The sequence below is a fragment of the Pleuronectes platessa genome, chromosome 21 (genome assembly GCF_947347685.1).
Source record: "Pleuronectes platessa chromosome 21, fPlePla1.1, whole genome shotgun sequence".
Lineage (NCBI taxonomy): Eukaryota > Metazoa > Chordata > Actinopteri > Pleuronectiformes > Pleuronectidae > Pleuronectes > Pleuronectes platessa.
The window spans coordinates 93,543-107,584 of NC_070646.1; the positions used below are offsets into that span (position 1 = coordinate 93,543).

General features: G+C 43.1%; 1 protein-coding gene across 1 annotated transcript; it reads right to left on the bottom strand.

The window, feature by feature from the left end:
* Positions 1–411: 411 nt before the first annotated feature.
* Positions 412–13,415, bottom strand: jakmip3 (Janus kinase and microtubule interacting protein 3). Its single transcript, XM_053413793.1, has 24 exons — positions 13,095–13,415; positions 12,676–12,876; positions 12,362–12,604; positions 11,153–11,392; positions 10,518–10,718; positions 9,823–9,930; positions 9,545–9,712; positions 9,124–9,261; positions 8,544–8,579; positions 8,359–8,430; positions 7,614–7,718; positions 6,629–6,757; positions 6,446–6,529; positions 6,272–6,334; positions 6,100–6,198; positions 5,897–5,995; positions 5,714–5,773; positions 5,297–5,362; positions 4,970–5,038; positions 4,799–4,876; positions 4,291–4,524; positions 4,094–4,159; positions 3,796–3,855; positions 412–1,541 (listed from the first exon to the last, which is right to left on the bottom strand). The coding sequence occupies exons 2-23, from the start codon at positions 12,808–12,810 to the stop codon at positions 3,805–3,807; spliced, it is 2,544 nt and encodes an 847-aa protein (XP_053269768.1). The 5' UTR covers positions 12,811–12,876; positions 13,095–13,415; the 3' UTR covers positions 412–1,541; positions 3,796–3,804.
* Between the last annotated feature and the right edge of the window lie 627 nt (positions 13,416–14,042).

Genomic DNA, 14,042 nt, shown 5'->3' on the forward strand with positions numbered 1-14,042 from the left:
GATGATCTGAACCTGAGGTTGTTTCCGTCTGAACTCTTTGTCACATTCACTTTGTCAAACACACACATACTAGCACACAGTACAATAAAGTGTGTCTCTTACATGAAGTTGTCGTGTTTTAATCTGATGTCACTTTCTGTTCAACAGGAACGAACCTGACAAACGTTTCATGAAATATAATTTTTTTATAATATACTAATATTATAGATCTCTGTGTTTTTATAGATCTTTGTTTTTATTGATCAGTGATTAATGAGGCTAAATCATTGTGGGTCAGCTGAGGAAACTCGTTGTGGTCCGAACGAGAAAAACACAATCTGATTAAAGTTCAATATTAAAAAACAAAACACTAACACAGTTTATTGTTCATTGTTTTAATGTGATCACAGAAAACTGTCGACTCGTACGATGTTCAGACTCGCAGGATAAAAAAATACCATCTGGAATCAGAAAAGTTCAACAGCAGGATCCATTTTTTAAAACATGTTATAATTCTGCTTCGGTTTAAAATCAGAGAAATATTCAATATTTCAGTCGATTATTAAATATTTTCATGTTTTTCCATTTCTACTACATTTGAGATGAAAATAACAAAGGTGGAACATGAAAAACAAACACAAAATTTAACAAAAAATCAATATGATTTGAAAATAAGTAAAAAAATGTTTTTATGCTTGAACACTACAGAATCAAATTATTTTCTCAGTAATATAATATGATATACTATTGATGTGAAGCGCTGAACTGTTCATGTGTGAAACGTTGCTCTTCTTGAAACTTTCATCTCATGTGAAACTGATCACAATATTTCTGAGATTCTCAGTCATCCAGGTTACGTTAAATCCATGTGACATAGACAAGTCGACTCAACTCAACCAAGTCCACTTGACTTGTTTTTATCACTGATCAGAATAATATTATTCAATATTATTATCATTGATAATGTTCAGATTCATTTTTTTCTGAACAGCTTCATCTTCCAGTTCATTTTCTCTGCAAAACTATGAGATGGTTACACATTGTCACCTCAGATCCACAAGGGAAGTTACACAATGCACCAGCCAATCAGAACAAAGTTGAATTAACTTGCATTAGTTTTCCATCATTTTTGTTCTCAACACGTCGGAGTTCTGACTTTCATTAACAGTTAACAAACAACAACGTCAACACTGCGGTCAACCAGCTGAGCGGCTGAACTAACTAGAGATGTTTCCACTCAGGTTTGTTTCTGAGAACAGCTGGTAGGTTAAAAACAGTCTGAATAAATAGTTCAGTCCAGCACCATGATAATCCAGTGACTCACTGACGCCACCATGTGTTTGCCAGCTGCACATCAGGTCAAAAAGGGGAAGAGGAAACCATTCTCTTCATCAAACGCAGCACAGTGGAATTCTGGGAGGATGTTATGGTGCAGTCAGGTGACAGCTGGACTCTGATCTGATTGGCTGAGGAGTCGGGGCAGGCCAATGTGCCTCCGTCAGTGAGCTGCTGGTTCCAAACCCTGGATCCTTGCTGAGACAAGCCTCTGAGAAAAAAGCTGACTACAGACATGAACACAGACATTAACACGTTAACAGTAACCCTGTTACAGTATATATATATATTTGCATGCGTTTGTTCCATAGTCTCATTTGATCTGTTAGTTTTGGTTTCACGTTGTAATTTAGGGACTAAAGAATTTTGTCTGACATACGTACGTCCTGTCGTCATCACCTATGTGGGCGGAGTCTACCTATACTTGACTCTGATTGGTTTGTAGACGGCAGACATGGGTGTGATGTCAGGTGGGGGGGGGGGGGGGGGGTAGTAGATTTTCTGTTTGAATTGGGAAAATGAATGAAGTGCTTCATCTGGTTGCCATGGTAACATCATGATTGTATCACTAGCAGCATTAGCACCTTCAAGCGCAGTACTCCAGAGTACTACACAGTACTACACAGTGCTACACAGTACTACAGTACTCTACACTAGTTCAAATGCACCAACTATACGTCCTCGTGGTTAAACATTTTATCGTTGGAGTAGAAGAATGCCTCTTCTTCTTCTTCTACTGTTTAATTCTGTCTCTACTTCCTGTGATTGCTCCAAAATTCAGACCCTCCAAAAAAGTGTTTTCACTCTGGTACAGAACCATGGTTCAGTTTGATCCAGACCCAGAACGTCTCTTCTGGTCGGGCTAAACTTTAGTTTCCGGCACTGTACCTGTTAAGGTCGAGACCTTAAAAGAACAGAAAATCTCAACAGTTCCTACAACATCATCAGAAAGCACCAAGTACACTTCCATTGCTACGCAGACGACACCCAGCTGTACATATCTATGAAGCCTGATGAATCTAATCACTTAGTTCAACTTCAGGAACGTCTCAAGAACATCCAGGTCTGAATGACCCAGAGCTTCTTAGTTCTAAATTCAGACTGAGCTCATTGTCATTGTCCCTAAACATCTCAGAGAAACACTTTGGGACCAGATAGTTCCCTTGTTGTTAGTTTGTCCCCCAGCTCCACTGTGAGGAACCTTCACTTAGGACCAGGACATGTGACCCACATATAGAACAAGTCTCCAGGACAGCTTTCTTCTACCTGCACAGTATTATGAACATTAGGAACATCCTGTCTCAGAAGGAAACTCATCCATTTGTTCCCTCAAGACTGGACCAGTATAAGTCTTTATTATCAGGACGTCCCAGTGAGTCTGTGAGAAGCTCCAGTTGGTCCAAGATGCTGCAGCACGAGAGCTGACAGGAACCAGAAGAGAACATCTCACTGCTCTGAGCTTCTCTGCACTGGCTCACTGTGAAACTCTGAACATCAAGATCCTGCTCCTCACATAGAAAGATCTGAACAATCAAACCCTTCATATATCAACGAGCTCATAACACTGTCCTGTCCTGATGGATCACTGCTCTCCCAAAACACAGGTTCTCTGGTGGTTCTAGAGTCTGTAAGAGCAGAACAGGAGGTAGAACCTTCAGCTGCCAGGCTCCTCTCCTGTGGAACCAGCTCCCACTCTGGGTTCTACAGTCTGAAACCATCTCTACATGTAAGGAACTTAAAATGTTCCCTCTGATAAAGCTTATAGTTCTGGATCAGGTCCTGAAACATCCCTTAGTGATGCTGCTGTAGGTCTAGACTGCTGAAGAACTCCCATCATGCACTGAGCACTTCAGCCCTTCTCTCTGCCCCCCCCCCCCCCCCATACACACAAACACACACACATTCATATTTTTCCTCCCATAGTCTTGCTCTCTCTCTCTCAGTTTCTCTCTCTGCAGGTATCACCGACTCCAGAGCTGCAGGATAGCAGCTGTTATTATTATTATTATTATTAACAATAGATCGTATCATTACTTAATTACTATATGAAGTGTTGCTTCTATAATTTATAATTGATATCATCTTTATACTGTTATTGTTATCATTATAATGACTCAGAGCTGATACCTGATGCTGCACACGTGTTTCTGGTCTCCCTCTCCTCCCCTTCCCCTCTCCCCCTCTCTCCGCCCCCCCTCCTCTCCCCTCTTTTCCTCCCATCTCACCTCCCCCCTCTCCCCTCCCCTCTTTTCCACCCATCTCTCCTCTCCTACCCATTTTTCCCTGCTCACCCCAACAATGTGTGACCTCCAATAAAATGTAATTGAATTGAATGTGGGTGCGTTGGTCTGAAGCGTGTCTGAGGAACCTTTCACACCTGATGTTTAGGTTCAGACTAAAATAAAAGACTGACGGTCTGAAACAAACAAGGTGTGAACGAGTCCTGAGTGTGAACTCAAATATTAGAAAACATGAACTCACCAGCTGCTGTTAGGACCAGAGGATGAAGGCCAAAGAGAAGAAGAGAAACAAGAAGAGGAACTGGAAGGAAAAACAGGAAACAGTGAAGAGTCGGTAAAATGATGATGGTGATGATGATAATGATGAAGATGATGATGATAATGATGAAGATGATGATAGTAATAATGATGTAGATGATTTACTGTTGCCATGGTGATAAATGGAACTGGATTGTCTAACATGTCACTAACATGTCACTAACATGTTAGCGTGTCACTAACATGTTAGTGACATGTCACTAACATGTCACATGTTTTACCTTCTCCTCCAGTTCTTTGATCTGTCGTTTCTGATTTTCTATGAACTCCTCCAGCTCCTTGTTTCTCTGACAAACAAAAACATCGCTGGTAAATGTTGTTTGATTGTTTCACTGTTTGTGACATTTTGTTTGTATAAAAGTTCCTACACAAACAAAGCTGCCAAAACGATTGATTGAATGGTTGTTGACATGTTTACCTGTTGCGTCAGCTGCAGTATCTCCATCCTGTCTCGGAGAATCTGAGCATCTCGTTCTCTCAGTTCACACATCACACTTCGTTTCCATTGGTCCATGGCTCTCCTTAGCCCCTCCCTCTCCTCCTCCGTTAGTGTTTCAGAGAGACGACTGTCGTCCATCTTGAATCCCTCTATCCTGGATAACTCCTCCTGCCGCAGAGCCTCAAACAACATGGCCTCCAGCTCCAGGATCCTCTGGATCAAATTTTAACATCAGAAATCTAAATATTTAATATGAACAGTGTGGAAATTAAATGAAGGTTAATCCCACACCCTGAAACTACAATTTCATTATACCCAGGTTTCAGATAATTTTTATTTTTTTTGTGCTACTTTTGTGTTTGTTGTGTTGTTTGTGTGTTTACTCTGTTACTCTGTGTGTTTGTCACTTCGCTTGTTACTCATCTTTTTTTCTTTTGTTTGTTGTGTTATTTGTGTGTTGGTTGTTTTACGCTGTGTGTTTGTTGACCTTGTGAGCCTGATCCATCGACTGTTTCCTGTAGTCCAGCTCCTCGTCCAGATAACCTTTCTGTTTACTGAACAGATCCTAGACAGACACACAAAAGAGGTCAAAGGTCACAAGTCAGCAACTATAACCGAAACTATGGACAAATTCTAACTATTATTATACATTGTTCACCTTCTCACTCTCGATGTCCAACATCTTCTGCTGTAGAAATGACTTTGTCACTTCAATGGACTCCAGCCACTGATCAGAGAAACAGCCGGGTGGAGACAGACAGACAGGTGGAGACAGACAGACAGGTGGAGACAGACAGACAGGTGGAGACAGAATCAAGTTCATATAAACACCTGAGGTTTTCAACCTGTGGTTCAGACCCTGTCACAGAGACACAACAGGAAGTGACCTGATCTGTCAAAGGTCAGGACACATATTTAAATCTGGGTCAAAGGTCAATACAGGTCAACAATCAAATATTGTGTGTGCATGTCAGTTGTGTGTTACCTTCTCTGCCAACGTGAGCACAGTCCTGGCATGAATCACCACCACCTGCTCCTCATTGGACAGATTCTACAGTAAAAACAGGTAAAAAACATTTGAATAACAATAACATGTAACAACATGTAAACAATGTGTCAACAACATGATAATTACTTAACATGACAATAACATGAATTCAACATGTCACAAAAGTGTCAAGGTGTCAACATCATTGCAATCTTTTCACAACATGTCAACAATTTACATCATGTTAACATGTTATATGTGTGTAATATGTAATATGTTATAAAATAATCTTAACTCTAACGATTGTGGGGACTGGATAATATAATTCCAACATCAGATAAATCACAAGTTGATTATTTTTCAGATCAAATTGACAACTATGAAACATACTTGTACAAAATAAATTCAACATACACTTACGGCGTTATCTCCCAGAATGTCCAGTTTCTTCATCAACTCACAGATCACAATTTCCTGAGGAATATAACACATCATACACGTGAGGACACAGAGTTAGGATGTTAGGATGTTAGTTGGTGAAGATGGGATCATGTGATCATGGGTTCACGTGATCATATGTATTCAGGTGTTACTCACTGTGACGCCCTCTGCCTCACAGTAGATCTGCAGAGGACTGAGGCCTTCTGGGAAATGGAGTTGTTGGAAGTTAATGGCAGGTGAACGTCGCTCCCTCTCCTAGAACCAATAGAGTTTACATCGAAACACAGTGTGTGACTGTTTAAATTTGTTGTTGATTTCATTGTGACTGTGTTTTGTTGTTGTTGTTGATGTATGTTTACCTCCAGCTCTAGGATCCTGAACTCCAGCAGTTCGTTTTGATCTCTGACGTCTTGAATGTCGTTTTTCAGTCGCAGCTCTTCAGCCTCCATCAGCTTCACCTGAACAACACCACCACACTCGGATCAGCTGATGTGTTGTCATCGAACTTGATTTGTGTCTAAATATTTTTACCTTTTCAACGAGCTCCTGGTTCCTCTGATAGAGAGACTGTTTCTGCTCCACCCACTGCACATCCTGAAGGGCAGACAGGTGGGAGACAGACAGACGAGGAGGGGGGGGCATGTAAGAGAGAGGGAGGTGACAGGTGAATATGTGTGTGTCTGCTTTTTTGTCTGTGTGTGTTACCAGTCCTTGTTGTGTTAGCGCTGTCTCCAGGTCACTGACTCGACTTTGATATCGGTTAATTTCTGTCAACAGCTGCTCTCTTGTCTGAAACACAGGGATTCAAACCGTCAACCTGCCAGCGCCTTGCTCCATCACAGGAATCAGAACCCTCTCTGCCGTTGCCTTGCTCAGAGGTTTGGTCACCTTGATCTCGTTCTCTGCATCGTAGTTTCCTCCACTTGTCTCCGTCAGGAGAGCATAAGCTCGCTGCAGCGCCTGGTACTCCTGAGTCAGCTGACGGTAACGAAGCTCCGCCTCCTCACGCACAGACGTCTTAAACACACAAACAGAATACCAGGGGTTAACAAGCTGTTTATTAATCAATTATTAACCAATCAACAGCCATTATTAAGAATTTAAAAACTAGTTATTAACCAGTTATCAACCAGAGGTTAAACCAGTGTTTGTTTGGACAGAGTTTCAGAGGGAGACTAACGTTTCAGTGTTAATGGAAAAGTTTATGTTTTCAGGGATTTTAAACCGATAACGATCAATGATGAGTTTGAGGAAGTTAACTCTTCCAGGACTTCGTGCAGCGGTTGGCTAGAGTGGAGGGGGGGAAGTGGTGACCATGACCATGAATGATGCTTCAGAGAGGAAGCGGGTAGAGGGTGAAGAGGAGAGGACCAAGCTGCGAACCCTGGGGGATGCCTTAGGAAAGAGTGGAGGGGCAGATGTTTGATACTGTGATGGGGCCCATCGCAGTGAGCGTTGTCATTGATGTTGAGGGAGGAGTCAAGCTGGGAAAGACGAAAGAGATTGGTTGATGGTGTCAAAAACTGACGATAAGGAGGACCTCAGCATCCGAGGAGAGAAGATTAACATCGGTGACGTGTGTTGTGAAATCTTCAAACAGGTCAGAGAGGTCTGAGAGGCGACAAGTTTTAAATGGAAAGAATATGTTTAGTTCAGAAGTTCAGGTTAAGGCCAAGATACGAGTAAGGTCAAGTTCAAGGTAAGTTCAGGTTTAAGTTTAGATCAGATTTAGGGTTTGTCAGGTTTAGTTGTGAGTCGGGTTCAAGTTTTGGGAAAAACTATTAGTTATAGTTGAGGTTAAAGTCAAAGTAACATCCTATGAAGTCATTGAGATGTGTATGTGTATGTGTGTGTGCGTGTGTGTGTGTGTTACCTCCTCTGGTTCAGTGTCTGGAGTTCTGTCGGTGTGAAAAGACAAAGACGATCCATCAGAGTCAACCGACGCTTCTTCATCATAACCAAAGAACGTCTCTATGACCTGCACACACACAGACACACACACAAATACAGATTTCATTGAATATGTATGTGACCAGCCCCTCATAAATTACAAAACAATAAAGAATCTATAAAAAAAAACCTGTGACCCGTGACCTTTGACCACCTAAATCGAATCAATTCATCTGTGAGTCCAAGCGAATGTTTTTGCCAAATTTTTAAACAGTTCTCTTGAGGTGTTCCTGAGACATCGTGTTTACGAGGCAAAAGGTTAGAGTGACCTTTGACCTTCAACCCCTGACCTCTGACCCTGTAATCCTAACATTTATGCAAATCTGAAGAAATTATCCTTTGAGACACAGCAAGTATAAAGTGTGTAACAAAGTGTCTAAAATAGTGTGTATAATAAAGTGCTTATATAAAGTGTGTGTTATAAAGTGTGTAACAAAGTGTGTGTAATAAAGTGTGTATAATAAGGTGTGTATAATAAAGTGTGTGAAATAAAGTGTGTAACAAAGTGTCTAAAATAGTGTGTATAATAAAGTGCTTATATAAAGTGTGTGTTATAAAGTGTGTAACAAAGTGTGTGTAATAAAGTGTGTATAATAAGGTGTGTATAATAAAGTGTGTGAAATAAAGTGTGTAACAAAGTGTGTGTAATAAAGTGTGTACAGTCTCACCCTGCAGGCTCTGAAGGTTCGTTTCCTCCTCACTGAGTCCTGACGTCTGTATCTCAGTAACATGTCTCTCTCCTCCAGTAAACACAACAACACAAAGTGATCAACACCACAACAACACGAACAACTACACAATTAACGAAAGCAGAGTAAAGTTTACATATATGTACACACACATATATACTTACTATAACATTCTTTACATAACCAGCAGTCTCCAGAGCCTGAAAATAAAAACAGAAACTTTTAGTTATTTCAGTCGTGCTGAAAAACTGTAGAAGTAGTAGTTAGTGGGAGCAGTACTTGCAGTAGCCATTAGCAATTATAATAATTATGATAATAATGAACTCAAAGTGCTTTACACACAAGTAAGTAAAAATAAAAACATGTTTATAAAAGTAAAAACAATTAATAATGTTATGTTAAAAAAGAATGTTATGTTGGAGGAGTTACACTCAGAGTCTGACACAGATCCCTTCATGTGATGAAGCATCGTTTGACAGGATTAGTTAAGATGCCCCATGGGCCAGTTCTTCACACTTTGGTGGAGAGAGCTGCAGGTGCTAATGTGAAGTAGCTGCTCAACCGTGATCAATAATACTCCAGAGTTCCCAGCATTCTCTGTAATAATCCTTCCTTGCAATACATGTTGCTCTGTTATATGAGGTCACGGCTTCTTTGTAAATATGACAGTGAGCTTTGAGTTTTCTGTCAGCAGTACTACCCCCGTAGGTAGTAGCAGTCACAATATTAGTAGTAGTACTTTACCTTGGACAGGTCATCGATGATGTGCTGTTGCTCCAGAACCTGTAACCGCAGAAACTCCATCTCTCGGTCCTCCTGGCTGTAGCCATGGTAGCTGGTGGAGTGGCTGCGGTCCAGGTCGTTTAGGGAACTGGGTCGTCTCTATGGACGACAACCATCTGTTACCATGGTGAAGAGGACACTGAGGAAACTTCTGGTCTGAAGTTTGTAGTTTTCTGTTTGTAGTTCTTAATCCTGAAGTCATGTAAATGGTCCAAACTGACTCACATGACCTCTAGGTCAGAGGTCAGAGGTCACAGAGGAAACAGTCAATGCAACTCGGCTAAGCTAGCTAGCTTTAGCAGGACCTGTTGTTATCTTGTTTGCATAATACATTTGTGTAATAATAATAACTTCGACTCACAGACTGACACAAAACCATAACAGTGTGGGTTACCATAGCTACCATCTCCAGGTTCTCCTGGGTGACAAACTGCAGCTTGTTGCCGAGGCGACGCAGTGCGAGCGCCTGTTCCTCGTTCTTCCGACTCAGTCGTTTGTTTTTGTCCAGAAGAGGAAGAAACTGACTCTCCGCCTCTCGCAGACGCTTCAGCTGAACAACGTGAGTGAACAATAAACAAGCAATAAACACACAAAAAGAAATTATACAAATAAAGGATGTGTGTGTGGGTTTGTTGGTCTGAGTGTGTGTGTGTGTGTTACCAGTTCGTTGCGTTCTTCAGACAGCAGTGCGTTTCGATCCTCCAGCTTCCTGACGATGGCGCTGAGCTCAGCAATTTTCAACTGAAACCTCCGGGTGTCCCGGTCCTCCTGAGACTGCACACGCGCACACACACAAACACACACACGCACACACACACGTGCGCACACACAAACACGCGAGCACACACACACACACGCACACACACAGACAAACGCACACACACACACAAACGCACACACACACACGCGAGCACACACACCATAAAGTGAATGGACTTAATTAACTGCAAACCTGTAGCTCGTCACGCTCCATGGTCGTGGGTTGATGTCGTTATGGTTATGACATGTCACTTCCTCTCTTTGATAAAAGTCACATTAGGAGAAAACACGATATAGCAACACGTCAGTCACTGAAAACATTTAACTGGAAAAAGCTTCTGAAAGCAAAGTTGAAATGTTTTCACCTGCAGGATGTTTCCCATTGGTTTAAAGGACTGACTGAACGCACACACCTGAACAACACATCATCTGGTCACATGACCGTCTGCGACGTGAAGATCACTGAGCTTTGAGCAAAGGGATGTGTGATTCTGAGGATAAGAGGCTCCACATGTTTGACGGTGTCATGATGAGATCAGGGAGCAGGAAGTTTGATTCTACATCATGCAGCACGATGGAGACGAGGCGGAGCTTACAATGTGAGGAGCAGTGTTAGGGGCGGGGCTAGGGGTGTGACTGGGCTGGTTTGTCCCCACCCTCTGGGCGTCTCTCAGGGCTGCGATTTGCTGCTCTGCTGCCTGAGTCTGCAGCTGCAGGCGGTGAGCATGTCCAGCCTGCAGCCCCAGCGCTTTATCCAAAACACTGACCGCTCGGTCCTTCAGTTTTATCTCATCCATCTGCACACACATGGTGAGACACACACATAGGGAGACAGACAGGTAAGAGGAAGGGTTAGACAAGTAGATCTACAAGTAGACAGGTAGGTGAGGGGCAGAGTTGGTCTGTTAGACAGGTAGTGGGATGAAAATAGATTGAAGTATGAAGCTATATTACAGGTGGGTCATTGAATTCAGGGGTCTGGTTAGAATTAGAGGACCGGAGGGTCAGAGCCTGTGTTTGAAGAACCACTGTGTCACAGCGGGTTCATCACAGGACAGGAAGTTCACAGCAGAACAACTGACTGGAGGTCAGGACACGTTAACTTCAGACTACTAGTCCCATGACGATGTGTTTGAGTGATGAGGACAACAGAACATTAGAATGAACAGATTTGTGTTTGAGCAGACATGTGCTATGTTTTCAGACATGTATGTGTGATGCTGTCTTGTACCAGTCGGCGGATCTCCCTCTCGCAGTCTCTCTTGGTTCTGTTCAGCACCTCCTGATGTTGGTGATGAGCCGATCGCAGATCGGCTGCTCGGGCCTGACAGGCCTGCTGAGTTGACATCAGAGCCTCCTCTGTGAACCTCTTAGCTCCTCTTAGCTCCTGAACTTCCTGCTGGAGGCGACAACGCTCTGCCTCCCAGCTCCTCCTTGCCTCTTCCACTTCCGCCAGCAGAGCGCTCCTCACCTGAACAACAAGATCAAGAGTTGGATGTTCTAGTTATCTAGTGAGATGGGTAAGGGTTATCCCTAACCCTCACAAGAGACATTTAAACCCAAGACAATTGGATTGGACGACCTTCGAAACCTGTTACAGTGATGACTGAATAAAAACAAGCAAGAACGAATGACCTAAAGGATAACAAAGACTGATGCTTCTATTCAAACTCAAGGGAACAGATATGGACTCTGTCCTGGTCCTGGATCAGTGGAACAGCCGTTTAATCTTGAGGTTGTGTGAGTTTCTCTGTTAAGTCTATATATGATTGACAAACTTGGAGAAGGTTTATCATTGTACCCACACGGTGACAGTATAAGAGCCTGTGTACAGTTTCTGACCATTCAGTCAAACAGTGTCTCCGGGCATTTGACCGGACTGTATGTTTATTAAGGAGTCTGTAGTGATACACTATCAGAATGTGGCAGCTCAGAGGATTCACCAGGAGATCACCCGTCCTCAGCTGTGGTCCTGCCCCTACCCCGTGATCCTGGTCCTAAATCAAACCCTGTGGTCCTGGTCTGATGCTGTGTTACTGATCCAAGCCATGCTGTCCTTGTCCTACCCCTTTGGTCCTGGTCGAGCTCAAACCTTGTGGTCCTGGTCCTAATTCAAACCCTGTTGTCATGGTCCTAATCCTAGGGGTTAGGGTTTCCTTGAAAGAGTTCCTAGACTTTGGAGTCAGTGACAGGTTGAGGGGCTCAGGGATCCAGGAATAAGAGGACCTGATCAGGATCATCCTGGACCCCTCCAAGTAGGAAAACCCCCCAAGTCAGACAAAGACATACTGGAGTATTGTACATGCCATCAGACCTGAGTCAGGATCTTGTGTAATGTCCAGGTAGACGAGACTGAGAAGAATGTGTTATACACTATATATGTGACGATGAGGATCCAGTGTAACCATTGAGAGGATGTCTAGGACAGAGACTAGATCACCTTGTCCGTGGACCCGTCCCGCAGCGTGAGCACCAGTCCATTCAGACGTTGGATCTCTCCGTCTTTGATCTTGATGACCCTCATCAGTTCCATCTCGTGTTGTCGTAGCAGCGTCTCTCTGGTCACGGCCAGGTCCTTCTGCTTCTCCTCGTGGAGTTTGGTTTTCAGCTCCGTCAGAGCCACCGTGGCTCGGTGGTGCTCGGCCTTCAGCTCCTGACTCTTCTCTCTCTCCAGACGACTCACCTGACGACACAGTCATGTGACTTCAGCACCGCAACACTGTGGAACCACATTGACACCGCTGCAGTCCTTACCTTGTTCTTCTCTTGTTGTAGTTCTATTTGGATTTCTGTCAGTTTGGCTCGAAGCTCATCATTGGCTGATTGAAGGGTTGCCATGGCGTCCGGTCGCTCCCCTTTCCCCCGCCCCCCAATTCCTCGCTTTGACATCACACCTGCACCTGCCGGCTTGGCCCCGCCCACTGAGCTGTCTGTCAATCTGAAGGCTGACTACATCTACACACACGCACACACAAACACACACATTCATGTAGTACATAGCACACAGCACTGGAGGCTATAGTACCTGTAGTAGGTCATGTGACCCTTTGACAGGTGAACAACACTTCACAACATTAATACATTCCAAGGTAACATCAACCCTGCTGTCATCTTCACTGTATGTGCTGCCCCCCCCCCCCACACACACACACCCAAAGAGATAAATCACTCACCATCCAATAGAAAGCCTCCAGCACTGCATTGCTGTGTATGTGTGTGTGTGTGTGTGTGTGTGTGTGTGTGTGTGTGTATGTGTGTGTGTGTCAATAGGTTAGCTTCCCCTCCACAACATGCTATCAGCAGTTAGCTTCACTGTAGCTCAGTGTGTGTGTTTGTGTGCACAGCCAGAATCAGCCTCCCTCCACCTGTCTCTCTCTCTCTCTCTCTCTCTCTCGGTCTGTCTGTGTGTTAGCAGTTAGCTTTGGTTGCTGTCAGTGTGTGTGTCGGTGCTGTTAGCATCTCTGCAGCCTCTGCTGGCGTCATCTCCTCCTCTTCCTCCCAGCATCCCTCAGTGATGATGAGCTGATCCATTACAGCTCTGTCTCCCTCTGCTGGAAGCTCGCACTCATCACACCATCACCTGTCACTGCCAATGATGTCTCACCTGTCTCACTTCGTCCTCACTAGTTCCAAGGTTCCTCACACTGGAACACACAAGTGTTGCTTTCTCTCTATTTTTTAATATGTAGGGTAAAGTGCCTGAGATCACGTGGGTTCATTTGACACAAAATATACAAATTGATATTGATACAATTCGAATTTTATTGAACTCTAATTAACTGCAAGGTGTGACATTATCATGTGTCTATCGTGTGACAGGAAGTGACATCATCTAATGACTGACGTTTACGTGTTTTCTTGTGTTTCCAGAGGACACACTTTGTGATCATTGTCATGTAATTGACAAATTATTTTTATGATCATGTTATTTGATGTTATTATCATGTTAGTGTCATATTTATATAATGTTACATGTTCTTATGCTGATGACTCAATGACTTAAACTATATATTCTCCCCAAAAAATTGTAAATTCAGTTTTTATCTTTTATCTTATCTTCATTTCAAAAGTCACATTGTGTATATAAATTAAATTTGAATTTGAATGGATGAATACCTTTT

Bases quoted from the DNA above. Each gene is read 5' to 3' on its own strand.
- jakmip3 (XM_053413793.1), bottom strand. From the start codon at position 12,810: ATGTCAAAGCGAGGAATTGGGGGGCGGGGGAAAGGGGAGCGACCGGAC. The intron at 7,719-8,358 runs GTGAGACTGTAC...GTGTGTGTGCAG, and splicing joins GAACCTTCAGAGCCTGCAGG to GTCATAGAGACGTTCTTTGG. The intron at 4,877-4,969 runs GTGAACAATGTA...GTGTCTGTCTAG, and splicing joins TGGACATCGAGAGTGAGAAG to GATCTGTTCAGTAAACAGAA.